Source organism: Alligator sinensis, unplaced genomic scaffold (genome assembly GCF_000455745.1).
Source record: "Alligator sinensis unplaced genomic scaffold, ASM45574v1 scaffold216_1, whole genome shotgun sequence".
Classification (NCBI taxonomy): Eukaryota; Metazoa; Chordata; order Crocodylia; family Alligatoridae; genus Alligator; species Alligator sinensis.
The window spans coordinates 2951755-2975068 of record NW_005841868.1 but is presented as its reverse complement, the minus strand read 5'-3'; the positions used below and the strand labels follow the sequence as shown (position 1 = coordinate 2975068).

General features: G+C 49.4%; 1 protein-coding gene across 3 annotated transcripts in view; it reads left to right on the top strand.

Annotated features, from left to right (window-relative positions):
- The window catches only part of DTX1 (deltex E3 ubiquitin ligase 1), a 118779-nt gene that overhangs the window by 36967 nt on the left and 58498 nt on the right, over positions 1 to 23314 (top strand). For all 3 annotated transcript variants that reach the window (XR_003092031.1, XM_025193126.1, XM_006016802.3), the window contains exon 2: positions 12447 to 13128. Coding sequence is in view for 2 of the 3 variants with exons in the window: in XM_025193126.1 (XP_025048911.1) it covers positions 12447 to 13128 (682 nt within the window). In the remaining variant the exon portion in view is untranslated. The remainder of the gene's footprint in view (positions 1 to 12446; positions 13129 to 23314) is intronic.

Sequence of the window (23314 nt, the reverse complement as noted above, 5' to 3'; positions counted from 1 at the left end):
AGGCTGGAACCATCCTGGGCACTGGACATAGCAAGATCTACAGCTAAAAGAAGTGCTTCATCTGGGCATAGGTCCCCATTCCCCACGGATCCATGCACACCTGAATAAACCTGCCCAAGTCCTTTCCCAGTACAGACCATGGGGAGGACTCTTTCAGGGGTGGCATGACCCAGTCTTTCCAGAAACTTTTGACCAGCTTCTGGGTGAGCTCCTTATCAACCTGTGGCATAGGGTCCCGATTTACTGGCTCCTATGTGCTGTAAGTTACCAGGGTCTCAGGGACCAGACACTGCCTCTGCCCAGGGGTCTCTAGTTGTGTGGTGCGTGCACTCTGCCCAGTGCTCCCTCTTGAGCACCTCACTAATAGACACGTCCAGAGAAGGTGGGCCTGGTCTGTAATCCTGCCTAGTCTCTGCTGTAGCATCAGCATCCGTGGCTGTTTTGCTTGTGCCAAGATAACAGAATCACACTCGCTCTCTCTCTCTGTGACCCGCATGCACGCGCTCAGCCCAAGTTGTGTGTGCCTTGCTGGCAGTCCCTGCTGAAGCTTCTGCAGTCATTTTGCAGAGAAAGGAGCCAGGATGATCACCAAGCCAGCCTTGTTGAAAGTAAACACCGCAGCAACCGCTAATGTATGGCTGTTTAGCTTTATGAGTCCCCAGGGAGGGATGCATAGCTAACATAACACTTCAAACATAATTATTGATTGCACACAGAGGCTGCTGTTATGTTTGCACTGTCAGCCTTGTAAATGGAGACAGGACCAAAGGAAGGTTAAAAACAAAAGAATAGAGTGTCTCTGTTTTTTGTTCTTGGTCTGTCCCTCTGCAGCCAGGCGTGTTCAGGAGCCCTGCACAGAAAGCTTGGTAAGATTCTGCACCAGTACAGCTTGCTGCTGCCTCTGAAGATGGCGTCCCCAGGCCTGTGCAACAATGTCGGGGGGGAGGAGGGGGGATCTATAATTTGATGGGGCTGGAGTTCCTCTCACCCATGCGCTTAAAGCCAGCTCCAGTGGGTTTGCACTGCATGGATTACAGACGGCATCTTCATGTGCTGCATCCTGACAGCTTCCCCTAGGGCTGCCGCCAACCCGTTACTGCTCTCCTGTTGGAGAGAGCTAATTGCGTTGTCTGTGCCATGATGATGTCAGGATGTCGATGCCTCCAGGCAGGCACACCATGTCACAGCAGTGTGACTGAAGCTGGGATCTGCATGTGCCGCTCTGTAGGTCTTTGCATGCATGAAGTAGGGCAGAGCTGGGAAAAACCCATTCCCAAGCCTCAGGAATCCTCTGCTAACAGATCCCATCCTGAGCAGCTGGGAGATCCTTAGGACCACACTTCTCATTGAGATGCCCCCTCCCACATGTCCCTTCGTGTTACATTGAGACCCCATGTCCCCATGCATCCCACAGTGTATCCTTCCTGCACCTCCTACCCAGGCCTTCTCCCCATGCTCCTCATTTCCATCCTGCAGATGCTCCCTTTGCACATGCTGAGGGATGTATTTTGTCCATCATTGCACAAACCCTCCTCCTCTGCACCATGGGCTTACATACAGGCCAAGAGTCCAGCCTCGGTATTACCTCCTCCTGGGTTCAAAGTAGTGAAATAGGCTGTGTGATTGTATGGGGCTGGGAACTCTGACAGAGTGGGGAGACCAAAGTAAAACCTGGATCTGGAGTGATCAGGTCTAGATTTTTTGAGGAAGCAGCTCACCTCTTTTCTGCCATAGTGTGCACCTGGTTAATAGGCTTGTCAGGTAGAGAGTCAGCTCCCCCATTCCTCACACACTCTCTTTCTCTTTCTGCATCTCCCATTCTGTGCTGCTTTATTTCTCTCTCCAGTCAGGTTCTGAGCTGCCCACCTCCACCCAGTGCAGTAGCATTGGTCAGCTCCACAAAGCAGACAGTTCCCAGGGAGGAATCAGAACAACTAGGAAAGCCGCTTGCTTAATCAGCAGCTCCCTAATAGAGTGGGTCACATTTCTGGAAGGTGGGAGAGGCTGGCCTGATGGTCTCACAGACTGAGGAGATGTGCTGGCCCACCCATGTAGCTCAGCCCACCTTCAGGCAGCCTCATCCTCCATCCTGTCGTCTCAGTAGAAGAGATCAATGAGTGTCCATAGTTACAGAGGTTTCTGGATGCAGAGATCTGCCCACTGAGTTGGTCTGAGACCTACCATCTTGTTAATTATAGGCCACTGAAGAGCTGTCAGATAATTGCTGAAGCCAGGATGGGGATTGCAGTAGGCTGCTTGAAGTGAGGAGCTTGGTGTCCACAAAGTCCCATATAGTCTCCCAAAGATGGACTGTCATGACCCACTTATTTACTAACAGCCCTTCACCCTGGGTCATAGTCAATTGTAGGGCAAGGAAGGGACTGAGAGCCTGATTTCATTCATTCCTTGTCTTTTTAGAGATTGGCTGCTTTACAGTGTTGCCCAGTCTTGACCAGGAGGGACACAGATTTACTGGGGGGAGAGAAAGAATCAGCCCCACATTCATGAAACATGAGGCTTGCTTATGCATCCACAGACTCTAGCCTTTGTGCAATGGATGTGAGCTGAGAGTCCCAAAGCCTTGCCTTCTCAGGACAGCCAGGCTCTGGTAGCCAGGTAGTCATCTGTCACCTGCAGCCAGCATGACTGAGTTTGGGAGCTGCGCTGGGGCGTCCTGCGCTGCTGTGCTGCCTGGTCAGTACATTCTGGGAAAACCCAAGCAGCGAAAGAGCTGGAAAGTCTCTCAGAACTGTGTAAAGTGGGTCTAAGATGCTGCCAAGTCACCTACTTTGCAGAGGACTGAAGGACTGTTCTTGGGGTGTCCTGCCATGCTGGTCACAGGCATCTGGCCCAACTGAAGAGGCACAGTTGGGAGGCCCGAGGCGCTTCTTTTGGATTAAGTTCCAACCACATGGCTCTGTTTTTACTGCCGTCCAGCCTGTCCAATTCAATAATTGTTCTCTCCGTGTTTTCCCCTCAGAAGGGCAGGAAGTCTTGTGACAGTCCATTTTGCCTGGGCCTTTCCTGTGTGAGTTTGCACAGGCACTGAGGAGGGAGCAACCTCTACCCTCTGCCCTGCTCTTCTCCACTGATGTCATCCTGGCGCAGAGAACACTTCCCATCCCTTGTCCCCAACTTGCAAGCAGATTCCATGGGAGGTCACGGCTGCCTCCACAGGGGCACCACTTTTATTGCCCTCCTCTCCCACCTCCCAGCCACAGAGGCCTTTGAGTGCTGCAAAACAGCAGGAAAAGGGGAAATTCCAGTTTGTGCAGGGGCCAAGCTCATGATCTGAGTTGCACCAGTATAAGCTCAGAGTAATCACGCTAATGTCAGTGGAGTTAATACAGCATGGCAGGAGACCTCCCTGACATGAGAATCTGTCCCGACAAAGCCAGCATGTTCACTGCAGTGGAACTGAGAGCAAGTGTGGCCTAGTGGCATGACTCAGTCTCGATTTGCATCAGTGTACCTGGGATAAAAACCCAACTGGTCTGTGTCACTCCAGATTTACTAGAGTTTAAATGAGAACAGAGTCTGTGAAGTAGCTGTGCATCTAACCCAGTGGACTGGCTGTAGGCCATAAAGGAGACCAAGAGCAGTAAGAGTTCAAATGTACATATCTATGGTGGATCTGGGGTAGTAGTAGACAAGAAAATTACATAGGACAGTACAGCAAACACCTGGTACATACTTGGGAAGATAGGTAAAAATGCTGTAATTAAGTAAAGGATCTATTTTGTAGCCATGTTGGTCCGAGAAAAAGAGAAGCCCAAAACTCTTGGTTCAGAGGTGATATCTTTTATTAGACCAACTACAACGTAGCAAAAAACTTGGTCTAATAAAAGATATCACCTCTGAACCAAGAATTTTGTAATTAAGTAAGTTAATTCATCAGCAAACTGTAAGGTCATGGTACCCAGTGTGATTGATCATGACTGGACAGTAATACAGGCTTGATATAAGCAGTTCAGATGTATAAAAAGTATAGAAGTGCGCTTTGGATTTGTGCCTAGCCCTGTACTATCCCTGCTGTTGGCCAGTCTTCATCTGACTGCAGTGTTCCCTGTAAGCTGTGTGGTGTCCACGGCCCCGCAGGCATACCTGGCAGTGTGGCATGAGTGTGCCTGTGTGGCCACGCACACCATGCAGCTTAGAGGGAACGCTGCCTGACTGATAGTATGAATATAGGCTGCGCTAAGTTTGCACTCAATGAATTGCTGTGTTGCACTAGAACCTAACAGGTCCTTGTGGGTAACAACCCCAGTGCCACTCCAGCATGTGGATACATTGGGAAACTGGTATAGCTAAGCATTCACCTAGTGTGGGGCATGTCCAGGAGCCTTAGCACATGTATCACCTCCTGTCCCAACCAGCAGCACAGGGCATGTGCAAAGGATCTACCCAGAATGGCATGTATTCCAGCAATCCCAACAACCCTTTAGGGGTCATCATCACTGGAAGCATTTAAAGCCACCCTAAGGCTGTTCCAGACTGTGTTGAAGCCTGGACTGAGCCCTAGGAATTAAGAGGAGCAAAAATATGTCAGAGCTACTCTTGTCCTCACTTGGCAGGCCTGGCTGCACCACCCTGATCTGCAGGATAGTGGATGGTCTGGCCCCACAACAATAATATTACTGCAGATTCACACCAGCGTAACAAAAAATCAAACTAGCTCAGGGACTGTTTGGGACCTACTGGCAAGAAAAATGACAGGCATGTTTCATAACCCAGTCCTTGTCCTCTGCTCCCACTGCAGTTTATACAGGCAGAGTTTAGAGGGTCTGGGAGCTGGGATATGGTTTTTTTTCTTATCATATTTGCTAACAGAACAGATTTTATTATTGCTACAGAGCATTCAGAGTGGTTTTAGAGGCAGACATGCTGCCAACGTTGAACCCTTCTGCCAGAGCCAAGAAGAGGTCTGGACAAAAACATGTGCATCTAAAGGGAGTTTATAGCCACTCATATCTGTTACCTCGTAATCGTGGGTTCAACCCTTACTGCGTCTGAGCAGCAGATGTCACCTCCTTATGGCTATTGTGTAGAATGAGTTTGCAGGGTCTCTGCCCAATTTCTAGCACTCAGGAATGTGGCTGTCTGTCTTAATAAGTTTTTAGGGTCTCTGTTCCTTGTTTAACAATCTGCTTCTATCAACCCCATTTTTACAGATAGGGAACCAGGATCCAGAGAAATTAGTAACAAAACATAAGAACTGCCATTTACTGGCTCAGATTTTAGGTCCATATTGCCCAGTCTCATATGTCACACAGGGGCAGAGGGTGGATGCTGAAAGAAAGAATGAATGGGGCATGACCGGGGTTTTTCCTCTGTTCCTCTCTCGCTTGTAGCCCCCAGCATTTAGTGTTGAGGAAGTTTTGATTGAGGCTGCATACCTAACTCCCATGCTCAATAGCTATGGATGCACCTTTCCTCCAATAATTTGTCCAATCCCTTTTGTGAATCTGGCTAAAGTGCCACCTTCCACAGCATCTGGTGGCAGTGAATTCCATACTTGTATTACATGCTGTGTGAAAAAGAACTTCCTTTTGTTAGTTTAAATTTACTACCTACTCATTTCATTGTGTGACCTCTAGTTCTTGTATTGTGGGAGAGAGTATGTAATACATCCCTCTTTGCTTCTCTTCACCATTTAATATTGTGCAAACCCAAATCATGTCATTTCCTCCTCCCCGCCATTAAACCTCTTTAAATTAAGATTAAGTGACTTGTCCTGGGGTAACAGAGAAGTCTGAGGTAGTGTCTCCCTCTCCCATTTCTCAAGCCCTAGCCACTGCCCTGAACACTGGACCATCCTTTTCTTCTGCAAAGAACCCCTGGGCTGAGACTGGTCATGACAAGACCTTGAAGGGAAGGTGTAATGGCTAGAAAACCAGAGGAACCCTCCAGGTTTAAAGCTAATCTATGGTAAAGTCTGGCAGGTAAAGCTGCATCCACCTTGTTTATAGACAAAATGTAAACCAGCACAAGGGCCCTGTGGCTGGCATTGACTGAAGCAGGTTATTGTGCAACAGCACTTTTATGCAGGCAAAACTGCATCTACATTAAGACTTTTTGTCAGTCAAGGAAAGGAGCAGATAAAACCGCACCCTTTGCTGATGACACTATCCCAGCAAGTCTGAGGTGTAGTCCTAGCTTGGTGGGCATGTAAAGGACACCTCTGCACCTCTAAACCAATCCAGGGACAGGCAACATGGGAAGAAAAGCTTACAGTACTGTCCTAGGTTTCAAAGCATGCCGAGAGCATCTAGCCCTTCTGACAGAAACAAGAGGGGACAGCATTGCCCCTTTGGGCAGCATGATCACAGCCTACAAGCTAAGCAGGATGGGTTGAGTTGCTGATATATGGGTGGGAGTGCTCCCTGAAAATGCCAGGGTGTGAGTAGAAGTGGCAGTGAGTGGACTTCATCTTGCTGGGTCAGTATTGATGAATTGTCCCTAGGGGGTGCTGCACTGCTGACTGTGTCCTGACTGGGGTGAGCTGTGAAGAAAGGGGCTCTGATCATTTGGGATTGTTACAAATCTCAATAGCTGCTTTTTCTCTTTTTTTTTTTGACAGAGTTTTCCGGGCAGGGAATGGTGTGGGTTGTTCTTTTTTTGCTATCTTAATCTTCCCTGGCAGCTTCTCTGGAATCTTGACTTCCTCATCTAAGACTATCTATTTGTTGTGCTGCGCTAAGCCACCCACGTAGCATCCCAAAGGCAAAGCAACCAATTTCAGGGAGCAAAAGCTGGAACAGCCACTGCAGAGACCTCTGGAAGTAGCCTGCACTACTTTTGGCTCTGCTTAGCATAGCTGCCCCTGGTCAGCACTGTAGAGGGGGGAAATGAGCTGTGTTAAGAGGCAGCGTTAATTAGCTGGAGTACTGAGCTGCATGAACTCAGCTAACCTCTTCCCAGCTCAGGTCATAGGCTGGGGCTATCCTCCAACCAAGATACAGCACAGACCAGTCGTATTCCATGGTGCCTTGAAGTAATGCTGGGTCCTCCCAGTCGAGGCAGCACAACGTGGCCTGGCCAGCTTGGAAAGACAGGGACAATTCTTATTTATTAGGAGCATAGGCAGCAGAAGGCTGGCCCTCGGAGAGGCTTATCCCCCCCCCCCCCAAACTAATTTTGCAAAGGCTGGCAACAGCAGCAGCACCATGGCACTGTTTGGCATGCAGCTATGTCAGTGCCCACACATGCTCAGCTCTGTGAGGCTGAGGAAAAAGAGGTTAATCACGCATGCGTCGCACCGTGCAGAGCACAATGGGGGTTGTAGTTCTCGTGCTGATGCATGCACTCAGCCCCCCCCAAATAATATTTTTGCCCTCCATCTATGATTAGGAGACATGATGGGCTCTGGCTAAGATGCCCTCCACACTCAGAACTGCCTCTGTACTAAAGTCCAGGTCCTTGCTCCCATTCTGCCCCGGTAATATAAAGAGTACAGAAATGGGCAGCAGCATCCCAGTAGAAGGTCCCATACCCTCCTCTCTGCTGTCCTGTTCTGCATCTCTCATGTACCCAGAGAGGGGAAAGGAGGTGGCTGGAGTCTTCTGTGCTTCATCTATTCACAGGTGTCAGATGGCTCCTTGGGAGCCTTTGCATGCTAATGGAAATAAGAATAGCCACCATGTTTCTTCAAGCCAGCTTCAGAGATAAAAGAGCTGTGCTTGGCTCCTTGGCATCCAGGGGTATGGCTCAGGATCTGGGCTGAAGTGAGGAATCCAAGGCAGAGAGTGAATCAACACCTGGTCACCTTGCTATAAAACACCACAATGTTGCAACCTCCTGAGTAAGGCAAGTACAGGGTGCCTCAACTAGCCCCCACTGCCTTGTGGCTACTCCTTGTTTGGAGAAAGGCTAAAGGACATCACCCTGACAGAACCCTTGCTGAGGTATTAGGTAGTCAGCAGCAGCTCTTTGTTGTTTTCTGCCAGAAGCTACAACCATCAAGGCCACTGAACATTTGGACTCGGTCTGGCCTGGGTTCTGAACATCTGGACTGGGTTCTGTCTCGCTGGTCAAAAGGCAGGATGGTAGATCTAGGGCAGCCTCCACTCTTCCATACCCTTGTCTAGGCATATACACTGAAGGTCTTGATATGATGGTTGCTGGACTCTGTACAAGCAGATTCATCAGGCATCTGACTAGACCTCTTATGTATACACCATGATTCAGAGGATTGATGGTTGCCTACAACTGTTGCTGCCTTTTGCCACCAGCTTGTTCCTGTTCCACTTCTGTCTCTCCACATTCAGCCTGGCTCCTCCACTCAGCTTCCCCCATATCTCTGTGTGTCCCACCTCATCACAGTCCAAGTCCCATTCTCTGTGCCCAGCAAGCTCCAGTTGCCCCCTCCAGGGTTCCTGACCAATCCTTACATTTCCCTCTACCCTGGCTTCCAGTCTCAGCTTCTTTCTTCACTCCACATTCTACCTTGTCTCTACCTCATCCTGGTCTCGCTGTCTGTCAGACTCCTTTTCCAATTCCAGTCTCCCCTTCCCTTAGCTCCCAGCCTCTTCACATCACTTCTGCTTTCAGAATAAGACATCTTTGCCCAACCCATCCCAGTCTCCCCCAACTTCCCTTTCTTCTAAGAGTTTGGCTGATTTGTCTCTAGGTCCTTACTCAGCCTTCAAACCAGCTGCTAGCTGGTGGGACCAGTGACTGCCAAACCTTCACCTTCCAGGCAATGAGGCTGCCTCCTTGACCTCATCTCCTCCCTTTTGTTGTGCTTACCCTTCATGATGACTGTATCTGCTGCAGCTGTGTTAAGCCAGGAGAGCTGCTGGGCTGGCCACTGTTGTTTTACCCTGGCTAAGAATCTCTAGCAATTCTGTTTCTTAACCACTCTCATCCCCTTTGAACAGGCCCATTCCAGGCTGGCCAGAGCAATGCAATACCTGTATCAGAATGAACACTGCCTGCTTCTTTTTATAACCCTGTAAAGCCAAAGAGTAAAGCAGATTCCCAGGTCAGAGCTCAGTATATGGGTCAAGAGGTATAGGAATATCCAAGAGGCAAAGTGTTCTGATCAGTCAGACTCTGCTCAGTGCTTGGTAATTACAGCAGGGTCTGGGACTGGTCTATCCCACGAACTAGGGTCCATTTGAACCTAGGGTTTTAATTCAAGCTTGGTTCTGTGCTGAGAAGACCTGGCTGAAGATGGACTGTCTCTTCCCAAACTCTCTTCAATATCATCTAAAGACTCCTGTGTGTCCCCCTGCAACTAATGATCCACACTGCCCCCTCTACAGTGAGGGGCATGGCTCTCTTTGTTGGTTCTCGAGTAAATTTTAGCAACCCTTGCAGCAGCAGGACACTGCCAGCCCTCATCCCCATGCTTTACCTGTGGCAGGTTAGGGCACCCTTGGTGTCTTTGGGCAACATGCTTTATAGATGTGCGACAGGGTTGACTGTGTCTTTTTTAGGAATAAGTTAAACAAGGACTTGTATAAGGTGGTTTCGATGGGGAAGATCCTGCCTTGAGCAAGGGATTGGACTAGATGTGACCTCCGGAAGTCCCTTCCAGCAAGCTACCTTTCTATGATTCTGACCTGGCCTTTCTATGATTCTCTGATTCACGGAGCATGTACAGCCCCACTCCTCCATGATGAGACCTGCTTTTTGTAACTATTCCTCAGTTGTATCTCCTGCCACCAGCTGAGTGATAATCTGCAGAGTTTACCTCTTCCTGCCTGTAGAACTGCAGCCAGGTTCAGAACCTCTGTGATCCTGTTGTGCAGGCAATGCCCTATACAGATACATTGCACTGTACAGAGCAGGGCAACAGCTTCCCATTGCCAGTCTTTACCTCCGCACCTCATCATCCATCGCTCTTCCCGCACATGTTTTCATTTCATGACAGAGCAGCCATTTATCTCTTTTTCTCACGCTTATTTTCTACTATCCCGCTGTCAGCTCTCTTGATTTCTCTCTTCCCCTCTTTGTTCCCCCTTTGGAGGAGGGGGAAGAGAAAATGAAAGCAGAAAATGTGGCTGGTAAAAAGGCCAGAGAACCATTGTTCTGGCGGCTGTAATTCCCTTCCGCTGAAAGCCATGTCTGTTCTGGAGCAGCAGTGATGCATGGGTAGGGTTGAAACCAGAGTAATCTGCACCAATGCAAGTCATGGTATACTGGAATAACTTGTTTCTACACTAGAAGTTTTCCTGCAAATGATACCAGTAGTTGTCCCAAGCTTTACCAGATGCAGTTTCAGAGGTAGTTTAAATCCTGCTGAGGATGTGGTTTTAGTCTTATTCCAGTGACCAGATTCTGCTGCTACTGACAGTTCACTCAGGTTTTTTGCTGGCCCTCCTCCCCCTTCCTGGGGTGCAGTAAGTCTGGGAAGTCTGTGGCAGTTACTTTAGTCTTATGGCAGGACAATCAGGACACCCTTTGGTTCTCAAGCCCATTCCTTTTCTGAGAAGAAATGACACAGAACAGCTGCCATTGGTTAGCATGGCCTGGTCACTGGGGCCTCAGGTGAAGCCAGTGGAGAAATTCCCTTTGATTTTGATGGGCAGTGGCACTGAGTCAGGGCCTACCTGTGTTTCCTTGAAATACCATCTTGCTGAAGGGGAATAGTTTGCTGCCAGTTTGTTGCCATCTCTGCTCAGCTCCTTGCCCCCTGACAGAGAGAGCTCTGGCTTTCTTGGCAGCATGGCGATGTTTGAGACAGGAGTACATGCACTCAGTGCCAGGGTGACAGTCCCCTAATTACCGTACTTATCCAGAAGGTCTGGCTTACAGGGGCTCTTGGGATGAAAACTTAATCACTACTGGAAAAGATGCCTGCAGAATCGAAATCCTGGGGAACTGGAATAGCATTTCCTTGCTGTCAGAAAAGGTCAGCCAGCAGAGCCTGGTGTTAATTTATATTCCCACTATCTCAGATGTCACCTTTCTTCCCTAAGGACCATCTCTTGTCTTTTTCACTTCATTATGTTCCCAGAATGCCTTGCTGTTGATGCCAAACTCCAGCCTGAAGAGGGCAGAATATTTGGCTAGGCTGGGCCAGGCTGACACCCCTTGTGTGATTAAAGGTGTTTCCATTGTTTCCTGTGGAACATATAAATCCCAGCAGAAACCGCAGAGTTGGTGGTGTATGCAGCTATCTAATTGTTTCCTCTTTGTGCTTGCATGCAACACTGTTACATCACAAAGGACTCTACATTAGCAGAGAATGACACGTGTTCTCCATTTCAGTGGAGACTGAAGCTAAGGAGTCACACATGCATGGTTGTTCTCCCCTATGGAGGCCCCTGCTAGACATTTTCTCCAAAGTTTGGAGCCCAGAATTCTTCAAGTCTAAGGAGAGGCCTCTAAGATGACTGGTTGGTTAGAAGTGTGCATGCAGGTGTGTATGTGTGAGAAAGGGACAATGGGGTGGGAGTGTGCCTTGTGGGGTGGGTGTGAGGATGTTAGAATGGCAGAAGGAGATGATGGGTATACAAGAGCAGGCCTGACTGCGGAGAACACTGGAAATGTTAATGCAGCATGATTTGATATTAATAGGGCTGTGATCTTTTAAACAAAAGGCTGATAGGACACATAGGGGACTGTGCTGGTTCTGGGGTTTGGTAATGGGATACAGAGCCTTTCACAACTGGGTCACCAGCTTTTGATGAGTCCTGTTGATGGTGCTCAGTATGTAGAGCAAGCTGTTCAGCCCATTTCCTAGGGGACAGGGGTTTGCATCACTAAAGTCATTGTCACTTCCTGACACGCTACCTGGCCTGCTGCTTGGCAGTCTTCCCAGGGAAGCCAAGTGCTGATTGGAGCGTGGAGGCTGGACGCCTTCATCATCCCATGGGTAGTCCCTCCCATGCAGGAGTGAAGCAGGCTGATGTGGACAAAGCTTGTCCAACCATTCCCTCTTCAGAACTGCACACCTGAGCCCTTGGTCTGGCCTTAAATGAACTGCTACAGACCGACTCCACTGTTCTCACTGGAACCACCAGGGCATAAAACTGGAATAAGGCAGTGGTGAATCTGGCCTGTCTTAAATAATGTGGATACAGTGGGCCCTGATACTTTTCTCCCTTACACCACTGTAACCCCATTGACTTCAGTGGAGTTGTTGCTGGCTTACCTCAGGTTGAGGGGACAATCAGGCTGAATGTTGCAGTTTAATACTAATTTATGTGAAATCTTTTTCCTCTACTTATGTTGGGCCAGAACCTCAGTAGATCCAAAATGATTTTGTTCCACTGAAATCTATGCTGATTTCCAGGTGCTTAAGATTTGGCCCTGTTGTGTTTAAAAAACCTGGAGTGTAATTTCCCACTGATAGTTGAAGGAAGGCTCTCTAACAAGGAGCTAGGAAAGTTGGGCTTGAAATCACTTCTCCCAGAGAGAAGGCCTGGTGAGGCCTAGTGGTGACATGTCCTGTATTTTGCAACTCACCCCCCACCTTTTGTTCTTCTTTCCCATAGGGACCATGAGGCCGGTGAGGAGGAACTTCTATGACCCATCCTCGGCTCCTGGCAAAGGGATTGTGTGGGAATGGGAGAATGACAATAATTCCTGGACACCCTATGACATGGATATTTGCATCACAATCCAGAATGCCTATGAGAAGCAACACCCCTGGCTGGACCTCTCCTCACTGGGCTTCTGCTACCTGATCTATTTCAACAGCATGTCGCAGATGAACCGGCAGACTCAGAGGAAGCGCCGGCTCCGGCGCCGCATGGACCTGGCCTACCCACTCACCATGGGCTCCATCCCAAAGTCCCAGTCCTGGCCTGTGGGCACCAATTCGGGGCAGCCCTGTTCCTGCCAGCAGTGCCTGCTAGTTAACAGCACCAGGGCAGCTTCCAACGCCATCTTGGCCTCGCAGCGAAGGAAAGTGTATTCAGGCAATAGCAATGGAACTCTGGCCGTCAGGCAGAGCAACACATTCAATGGGACGGCATTGTGGTCTGCAGGCACCATGCCAACTGGAGGGACAGCTAAGATGGAGCAGGTCCGGTCCCCTAGTGGCACACAAGTGACCACCTTCTCCCGGAGCCAGAGTGCACCCACTGGCACCCATCTTCCTGGGCAAAACAACCTGAACAGGCCTGGCACCCAGCGGGTCGCAATTCTCAGTACCAGGGCGTCCATTCCACCAGGGTAAGGTTCCATCCTTCTCATGGTTTTAGTGGTGGCAAAGATTGTTGCTAGAGGGCAAATGCAGATCCAAGGGGTCACATTATAGGCTCTTCAAGCAGCCCGCCTCAGCCATAATGACCACACCAGTGGATACCTAGCCTGTGTATGTTTGTATTTTGGTGTCTTCTACGCTACTGCCCCTACCTCAGGCTTGCTGGGGATATGCTCTCTTGGGTCCTTGTGTTCAAATTTAGTTTCTGTTTTTGTAGCCTTGGGATCTGATTCTCTTCTCACTGACTCCTGTTTAACATGGATGTAACCTCACTGAAGGGAGTGGATTAAAAATAATGTAAAACCAGTAAAGGCAAGAGGAAAATGAGATATCTGGTGTCCATGACATTGCTTGGTGACTGGTATGCAAGCCTGATATCTCTGTATCTGGAAATGGTAGGTGGCATTCTGCCTTCATGGTATGGGTGTCCCCCACACTGATCCATTGATGAAGCCCAGCCCCACTCAGGGGCTAAAGGCCATTCCTGGACATGGCATAGGGTTTTTCTTGCAGGGCTTATCAGCAAGGCTGAGAGGGGAGTTCTGTGTGGTGACTAAGGACTTTTATAGACATGACTTTGTACAATTATGTGCAGTCTTTCCAAGTTTCTATCCAATCCAAAAAGAGGGTCATTATCACTTGCTAATTCCTGGGAGGAAAGCTCAGCTTTGTTGTTTGGGTGTGTTCATTGCTGACAGTTTGATGTACCTAACTAGCTCTGCACCACGTCTCTGGGGGCTCGTGCTAAGCAACACATGGTGATACACACCTACTGTACTTCCAGCAGAGAAAGACAGGATGAGCTCATGGGAAGGCTTTCCAAACTGAAACAATAGCAGCCCAGTGAAAGGAGGGATGGGAATGGCTGGGCTCAGAGTTGGAAGGGAAGGGAAGAGAATAGCTTGGTAGGGTGGAGTGTATGGGGTGTCCCTGAACTCTGCGTGAGCTGAGCAAGAGTGGAATGTACAGACGCACCATGCTCCATTTCTGGGGTCAAGGAAGCAACACTTCCTTCACACTACTCCCTACCTTGTAGGCTGGGGTGGGTAAAGTCCAGCCTGTGAGCCGGATTGGGCCTGCAGCAGACTCCGTTTCCCAGCAGCCTCTGGCCATGTCACCCCACCAGCTGCAGGGCTGAGACAATGCAGGGTCAGGGTTTCCATGGAGACCGGCCCCAGCAGTGCTGGCAGGGTGCATGGCTACTCTGGGTCTAGGGTCTTGCAGTGGTGACAGCATGATCCAGAGCAGGGGCAGAACTGCAATCCACTGCCTGCATGCCCCAGACAGAGACGTGCAGGCAGCAGATTGCAGCTCTGCCCCTGCTCTGGACCACGCTGTCACCACCACAAGATCCCAGCCTCTGCCCTGAAGCAGCATCCTGCCCAGCCACATGCTCCGCCAGCGCTACTGGGGCCAATCTCCATGGAAACCCTGGCCCCATCCTGTCATGGCTGCTGGGGTTTCCATGGAAACCAGCCACAGCAAAGCGGGCAGCTGTCACCACCACAAGATCCCAGCCTCTGCCCTGAAGCAGCATCCTGCCCAGCCACATGCTCCGCCAGCGCTACTGGGGCCAATCTCCATGGAAACCCTGGCCCCATCCTGTCATGGCTGCTGGGGTTTCCATGGAAACCAGCCACAGCAAAGCGGGCAGGGTGCTGGGAAATGGAGTCCAGCTGCCAGCTGGATCAGCCATTTTGCCCACCCCTGTTCTAGGTCCATCGGCATGGTACCCACCCCTTGGTGAAATAGGCTGCCTGGGGTTCCTTCAAGGGCCCCAATGCCGTCCTCCACTGCGGCCAGGCAGGGAGAGTACTCCAGACCAGCTTCTGCCCAGCCTGATTGACTGTCCGGTGGCCCATCACAGCAGTTCCAGGAAGAGGGCATTTTGCTGCTTCCCTGAAGGGACGGCAGCTCCAGATGAGCTGGGCAGTGCCAGGCAGGGCTGAGGAATGAAGCCAGCCCCCCGGAGTGGCCACGTGAAGCACTGTCCATGGAACCAACAGGCAGCAGAGACAGGCTGGGAGCAACAGCAGGTGACAGGGGCTCGCCACCGTAAGACAACGAGCCTTTGTTCCCAGGAGGCTGTCATGTGCTAGGCCCTTCCACGGAGGGAGCATACACAGGTCCTCTGAGAGATCGTGCCAGCTAAAAATACCCGCTGGATCTGCCATGACTTAAAGGGGACCTCGGAGGTGGCGTCTATTTCTGTCCCCGGGTGGCGATGGTGGGGGACCGAGCTAGCAGTAGCTGAGGTTCCCGAGTGCTGAAGGTCGCTGCTTCTTGTTGCCACGGCAACCCGGCCCAGGTGCAGCATGCGTAAAACACCAGAGGATTCTCCCATAATCATTAAAGCCTCCGCTCCTGGCTCGCGCTGTCTCCCTCTGTCTCCCTCCCTCTCCGGGTCTCTTTGTTCCTTGCTTTCCTTCTCCATCCCACCCAGCCACCCACCTGGCTTGGTTTCCCGCATCCTTAATCTTGAATGCTCAGGACCATCAAACTGCTCAGAGGTTAAATAAAAATATGTCCCCAGATGCTTGTGTGCTGAGAACGACCTGAGGTGGGTAGATAGATAGGCAGGCAGGCAGACAGAGGTAGGCAGGCTGCAATTGCTTCAGTCTCTCAAAGCAAACTCTCAAAGTGTTATCCCTGCTGGAGGAGGAGGACCAGAGATGAGATGTGACTGGACTGATTGCCCTGCTGCCCCTGCAGCATCCAGGTCCTTAGCTGATTCATGCAGATTTACCCCAGCTGAGGGTCTGGCCCTTGTTATTTCAGGGCACAGACAAATGAGGGTGTTAAAGCGAGTTAATGGGAGTCTGACTCACATTCTGAGAAGGTTTTTTGGGCTGTTGCATCTAACCGGAGTCTGCTTCCTAGTCTGCGTCAGGTCATCCCCTTGGAACAAAGCAGCCTAGGGCCATATCCTCTGCTGGTGCCAAGGGGGTGCCTTTGAAGGAAGTGGCACTACACTGACATATGCTAGCCGAGGATCTAGTTCCCTCCCCACCACACATCAGGCCTGTCACCTATACAAACATGGGGTGAGGGAGCTGGCAGCGGGTCTAAATTAGGACCATGTTTGGCTTCCAGCCTCCTAGAAGAGAGTCCCATTAGGTCCATCTCTGGGGCTAACTGGGCCGCTGCCCTCATACCGTGCATGCTGCCTTCGTTCTGCAGCATGTGCCCCACGAGCCTCTTGTCCCCCTCGCCCCTCAAGGACTTTCCCTTCTCTCCATTTCCTCTCTTGTTCATGTATTACCCACAATGCTCTTTCTCGAGGCAGGTCTTTCTCCTCCCCTCCTCCCCATCTCTTTAGTTCCCCTTAATCCCAGCACTCTCAGACACACCCCGGTATCTTTTCTTCAGCCACCAAGAATAACCTGTCGAATCACCGTCAGGAAATAAACCCAACTGGATACCTATAAAATTCCTTTAATCTAAAGCCATAAATTGGGGTGGTCCAAGTCACAAGCCCACCCCTCAGCACCCAGGAGCTGTAAACAGGCTGGTGCTGTAGATCAGCATGCCCAGCTAAGGAGCCTCCTGGACAGAAGCAGGGGCGGCACACAGTGGAAAATTATAGAGGCAGAGAAGGAGAGAGGCCGCTCTATAGGTTTGAGGAGTCTAGCTGTCCCACCCAGTAATTCCAGGCCTGGCACAAGTTTCTGGGCACTGAAGTGATTTATATTAGATCACTTCACCCCAAAAACTTTTTGTATTGGATCAGATGATCCTACAGAGGAAGCTTTTTGGGGTTCAAGTTTACCTTTCTTGACTTAATGTACCTCTGCCAATTCATACCATCTGAGGGTCTGGCCTATAAACTTTAAGTAGGAGAATGAAGTAGGGTGATACACGCTGGCAACAGCAAATACCTTCTCTGCTTCTGCCAGGTAGTATCAGAACTGCCTTCTCAGAGGTGAGTGAGGACCAGCCTTCAAACAGGGAAGGGGGATGTAGAGGAGAGGGCTTAAGAGGCTGGAAGTGGCACCTGGAAATCCTGTCTTATCTTTGCGGGTCATCTTCCCAGCTTGGAGTAGAGACATATAAAAAAGGACTTGGGGAAGGAGTTTTCATGGTGCTGCACCTTTTCTGAGCAGAAAAGAAGACCTTTGTTTTCTCAACTTGGTAGTTTTCATGAGTACAAAATTCTTTTTTAAAGGGTAAAAAAGAGAGAAGAAGAGAAACAGGTTATATGGAGAAATTATGTTAATAACCAGGGCATTACTAAGTAAACCATGCAGGTGGGTGATAGACAGTGTAGATTGCCTTGAACAAGCCCTGAGAGTTCCCTGCTATACAGCCACAAATACGGTGGACATAGGAAATGTCCCAGACAATGTTTATTTCTGTTTGAATTAAGATGGCCCCACATGCGACTGTCTTTGAGAATTCCAAGTGCTACGATCTGGAAAGGAACAAGCCCTGCAATGCATGATGGACAAATTGGCCTGCAAATAGCAGACAACAAACCCCCCATTAATCAGCCAAATCAGCTTTGCTAGCAGTATTAAGTGAATTCCCTCAGAGGTCGGTGCTGGGTCAGCTGCTGTTTAATATCTTTATAAATGATCCAGTGCATGGAGTAAATCGTCTATTGTTGTATCACTGATGGAGGCATTGCAAAAGCATGAGTAGAGGCATTGTCCATTAAAGCTAAAAACTCTCCAAGGCAGGGACTGATTGTCTTTTACTCTGTGCATGTACAGCACCTGGCACAGCAGGGCTCTGACTTCAGCTGGGGCTTCTAACCTTCACTATTATACAAACAAGGAGAAAACAATAGGATCTGAGTGAGTGCAGCCAAGCAGTATTGGTACAGAAAGAGATCTGGAAGGTGATGGTAAGTAGGGGAGCAATTAAGCCAGGTTTGCAGGGTATGACCAGATAAAAAAGAAGAGTATTGAGAGTGCTGGTATTCAGGGGATGGCTGTGGTGCCCACAGCCCTGGCAGGGGCTTCTTTGGACCACTGTTTCTCAACTGGTGTAATCTGAATCACTCCATTGATTAAGCTTGTTACAGCCTTTGAGGATGTGGTCCACTATAGGCATGGCTAGGCAGCTCATTGTAAAATGAATAGACATAAATGAAAGGATGCAAAGAAAAATAATAAGGATAAATGGGTTGAAAAGTCCAGCATGACAACCAGGGTTGGAGGGAGAGTGATTATGGAACAGCTCTGTGCATATATTTGAGCAAGAATATAAAGGAGGGGGATCACTTAATCAAGGCTGCACAAAATCACCATGTAATGAAAATGTGGAGCAGTCAGGAAAGGTCTGTGGGAGCAGAGAGAGATGATCCTTCCAGCCCTATTTTCTTGTGATCCTATGATCACATGTCCTGAGGACTAACCCAGAGAAGAAACCAGCATGAACATCTGAGGCTGCCTCTTCCAGGCCCAGTTTCCCCAATTCTAGGCAGTCTGCTGTTACTTGAGATGGAGCACTTAGCAAGCAGAGACAGGGTTGACAACCAAACAATGCACACCCAAATGTAGGGGAAGGTGTGGGGCTACTGAAACTGGGATCAATATTGCAGCGACCCCTTTCACAGGCCAATTCTCTGATCAAAGATCGTCCCCATCCAATACCCCAATTTTGATGCATTTGAACTCTGGGTCTGTATCTAAATTCTGCAGCCTGGCCCCATCCCAAGAGTATAAGGAGGAGGACGTGAGCAAGAAGTTTCTGCGAGTTCAGCGTGAAGTTCTGTCTCATTCAGCACCACAGCTGTGGTGGAAGCTCAGTATTTGTCATTTTCTCTTCTGCTTTGAATTTGGAAACACCTGTTTGACAGTGAGGAAATCTTCTGAGGCTCCGTCACCCTCCAGGTCCCACGCCTGGCACATCAAATCACTTCATGTCTTCTACTCTCAGGAGATTGTAGTCAGTATGTTACTGAGAAGGTGGCTTACACATGAATTTGTGATGTGAATAACAGCTGACTTACCAGAATGCTGCACCCCATCCTGACTAGGTGATGCAAGTGAGGATCAGGTTGGAGCAGGGGCAGGCAATTATTTTGGGTGGAGGGCCACTTACCGAGTTTTGGCAAGCTGTTGAGGGCCACATTTCCCTCTCTGGTGCAAGGAAGCAGGAGCCCGTTAGTCCCAGGCATAGACTTCCTCTCCTAGGCAGGGGTTTCTGGTTGGGGGCAGGGTTGGGCAGGCTTTTCTGCTGGGTCCTGCCACCAGCTTCCTACAGACAGGAACTCTGGGTCCTACTGCCCCTGGCTCCTGTCATCTTTGACAGGCAGCTAGGAGCAAATAAATATTAATTTTCTAAATTTTTAGGAACTCCGCGGGCATGATAGAATGGCCTGGTGAGCCGGATCTGGCCCCTGAGCCATATTTTGCCCACCTCTGGATTAGAGGCTAGGAAACCACAGGGTGGGAAGGCCGCAAAGGCCAAAACTCTACTCCAAGTTAAACAGGTGTACCTCCCATTGAAAGCAGCATCAATCCTGCAACAGAGCAGGATTCAGCTCACAGAGCAATGTGCAACTTGGCTGGAGAAAGATGTGTCACTGTTGCCCTCTTTGATCACACCCCTCCTCCATGTTCTCAGCCTGAGAGCCCCCAGCACTTTGGTGGATGCAGCCTGCTAGCCCATACTGACAGTCTGAGCTGGCCCGAGGTGTGGAATTTCCCTCTAGCCCTGCTTGAGGAGTATCTCACAGCAGTGATTGTAAAGTGTTTCCAGCAGAAAAGTTTATTCAACAAAGACACTGGAGAGAGAGCCAGCATTAATGAAAATCGCTTGCATACTTTTCTACAGCAGCAGGAAATTCACACAGGTGGCCCAGAACAACACACAGATGGCCCACCTTTAGCCCCCTTACTTGACCTCGTTAGCGACCCAATTTTTGTCTATATTGCAAAAGTGAATTGGGCTATGGCTGGCTTAAGGGACAGCCATGTTGTGACTGGGTCCCTGAATATGGTTGTGACAGTGGTAGAGATTGGGGTTCTGAGGTTTCCCTTTCTGCCTTTTTCCTCTCACATCCTAGTAAGATCCAACCCTGCGTCTACTCCTCCTCTGCTGACTTCATAGATTTCATATATTTCATAGACATTAGGGCTGGAAGGGACCTCGGAAGATCATTGAGTCCAGCCCCCTGCCCCAGGGGCAGGAAGTCAGCAGGGATTATAGGATCCTAGCACTTTTGTATCATCTGTCATTAGTCTAATGGCTTCCTATTCAACGCAGCTTCTTTGTTGCTCTCTCAGGGTAGCTTGATACACAGTGCTGACAACCCTGTCCATGGGCACTTTACCTCTCTGCCTTAGACATATAGTGATTGCTGGGTTCAGTAAAGACAGTCAGGCTTGAATGAGAAGAGCTAAACAGCTTCGATTGTGTGAAGCAGTAGGCAAGATCCTTTGGGCGCGTCTACGCAAGATACATTAATGTGCATTAGCCTGATTTAATGTGCATTACGGGTGCACATCTACACGTGCATACCTTTAATGCACATTAAAAATGGCAAAATTAGGCTAATCACGCCTAAATTTGATACCTACAAATGCAGATATCAAATGTAGGCTTAATTAGTTAAAGCACATTAATGCACATGTAGATGTGACCCGGCACTAACTTTGGTGCCGGGTCTGCCCAGCCACTAGGAGCACATGGCAGGGTGCAGGGACTTGGCACTAACTTTAGTGCCAAGTCTCTGCACATGTAGTCACCTGCCAAATATCACTTATTGCGCATTAGCTTAATGCGCATTAAATTTAGTTGTGCTTAAATGAACATATAGACTCGCCCTTTTTCTACTTAACCACCTACCAGCTACTCCCTCACTGAGGGACCATAACCTAATTCCCTACTCTCCTAAATTAGGGCGTGTATTTAAATTATCACTCCTATCACCACAAGCTGATTACCCAAATGCTTCCAGAGCCAGGCACTTCTATAGACACCGTGCTTGACACTTGGAAGACTCAAAAGCATTCAGCCAAGCTTGCTTCACAGCTGTGACTCTTATCCATGTCCAGCCCTAGCATGGAATAATCATGCACAGACTATGCTAGCATCATTTTTCAAAATGTAATGCATGGAGAATGCCACTCTGGATAATACAGATAAGATGCCAGCACCAAGCACATTGAAGGAGGTGGTTTTTGCTATTAGCTGTTGGGGCTTCCACTGACTGTGACACCATTGGCCCCATCAGACTTGCATCTGCTTATAGCAGGGCTGCATTTGGCCTTGAGGTTTAGAGACACAGGGCACTTTATGGGCAGAGTTTATAGAAGGGGCTATACCACCGAGCTTTCACTCTACATGCTATTGATGGGACTTGAGCTTGAATCAAAAGCCAGTCACAGAGCCTATTATCATGTCCTTGGTGTGTCCCTCCTCTGACTCCCTTGCCAACTACTGCCTCTTCTCCACAAGCAGCTACTGGGCTCAATGGGCATTGTCAAGCTGGGCTCTGTTCCTTCTGGCTGCAGGCAGTCTGCATCCCCACCTGCTGGTCTACAGAGTAGCCCAGCTGTGGTCCTACATGTGAATGAGCAAAACCAGCCTTTTCCCTGTCACTCTCTTAGGTAGATTCCCCTCGCTCATGCTTTGGCTAGTGGGAGCTCTGAAAGATCACAAGGCCCGGCTCTTAAGGCAGCTGCTTACAGAATGTTCTCTCGAGTTTCTCATCTACTTTTGATCTCTGCCTCTTGCTGCTTCGGCAGCCTGGCCACAGCTGCTTGGCAGCATAGGAAATGATGAACTGGCTGAAGCCTGCCTTTCAGCTGTGGTTAGGTGGGGAGGGATGTGAACTCACAGCACTGTCTCCTTGTGGTCCCCTGATACACCCACAAGTTCAAGAGCTGACGTGAGAAAATGTACTTCCCCTCCCGCACATCCACCTTCTGCACTGAAAACAGAGAAACCAGCTTCCTGCAGCCACCTGGCCTGCCTCATGCACCTACCTTAGCCCGTGGGAACCCTGCTTCTTTTCAGTCGTGCCTTCTCAGCTGGGCTTCTTGCATGGAATTGCAAGGTGCTGCTGACAGCCATGTCACGAGGCAGTTCTGAGCCCTCTTGTGCTGCAGGATCTAGTCAGCTGGGAGGTGTCAGAGATGAAGCTTCCAGGTAGGTGTATACATAGACCCTGTTACATGACTTTATGCACTTGTATACATACACAGCCATGGGCACCTCACATGCAAATACCCATCCCCTATGCATGTGCATGCACTGTTTGCCATAGGGCTCTCACACATAACTGGCTCCCACTTGCACCCATGTGCTCTGTCCTGGGGATCTCACACACATGAAAACCACTACATCCATACATACATGCACACGCATGTACACTCATACTCATACAATGTACAGGGATCTCATCCTTCTCCATGTGCTTGTTAATGCACACCAACCTATATACAATGCCACAGACAGTACAGACACATATCCAGTGCATGCACAAGTACACACTGTCATGGGGATCTCATATACAAACTGCCATGCCTAAGCATGTTGCACCCAAGAACTCTCAGTGCTGTGGGGATTATCTCATATATGCACTCATCCCTGTGAACACATAGACTTTCTTACAGGGATATCAAGCACACATATATAAATACACCACTATACAGACTTACCTGCTGCATACAAGATAAAAGACCTGTACTCATATCCTCTCCCTGATACTTGTTTCTCTTTCTCTAACACACATGTGTATGAGAACACACATAGATGCACATGCATGCAAGCACACACCAGCAGTGCCTAGGCGATTGCATCCACACACACATAGACCTCTTTGCACTCACAAGACACAGCCCTTCTGCTAATCTCAGTCCATATCCTATACACACATGCTCCAGTTCTCAAGACTGATCTAGAGCTCCCCCTTCTTGATTAGTCCTGGGCCCTTTCATGTAGCTCTGCCACTGCCTCTGATTCCTTCTCTGCAGCACCTTCTGCTGTTCCAGTCGTGAACCCTCACCCAGATGCAGTCTGTTACTGCAGTTGGAGAATCTCATGCAGTTCTGTGGTATCCCTGATAGGCTGGTGCAGGGCTTACACAGTTCTGTCCATGCATCCTAGAGAAGTTCATAGATTCATAGATTCATAGATGTTAGGGTCGGAAGGGACCTCAATAGATCATCGAGTCCAACCCCCTGCCTATGCAGGAAAGAG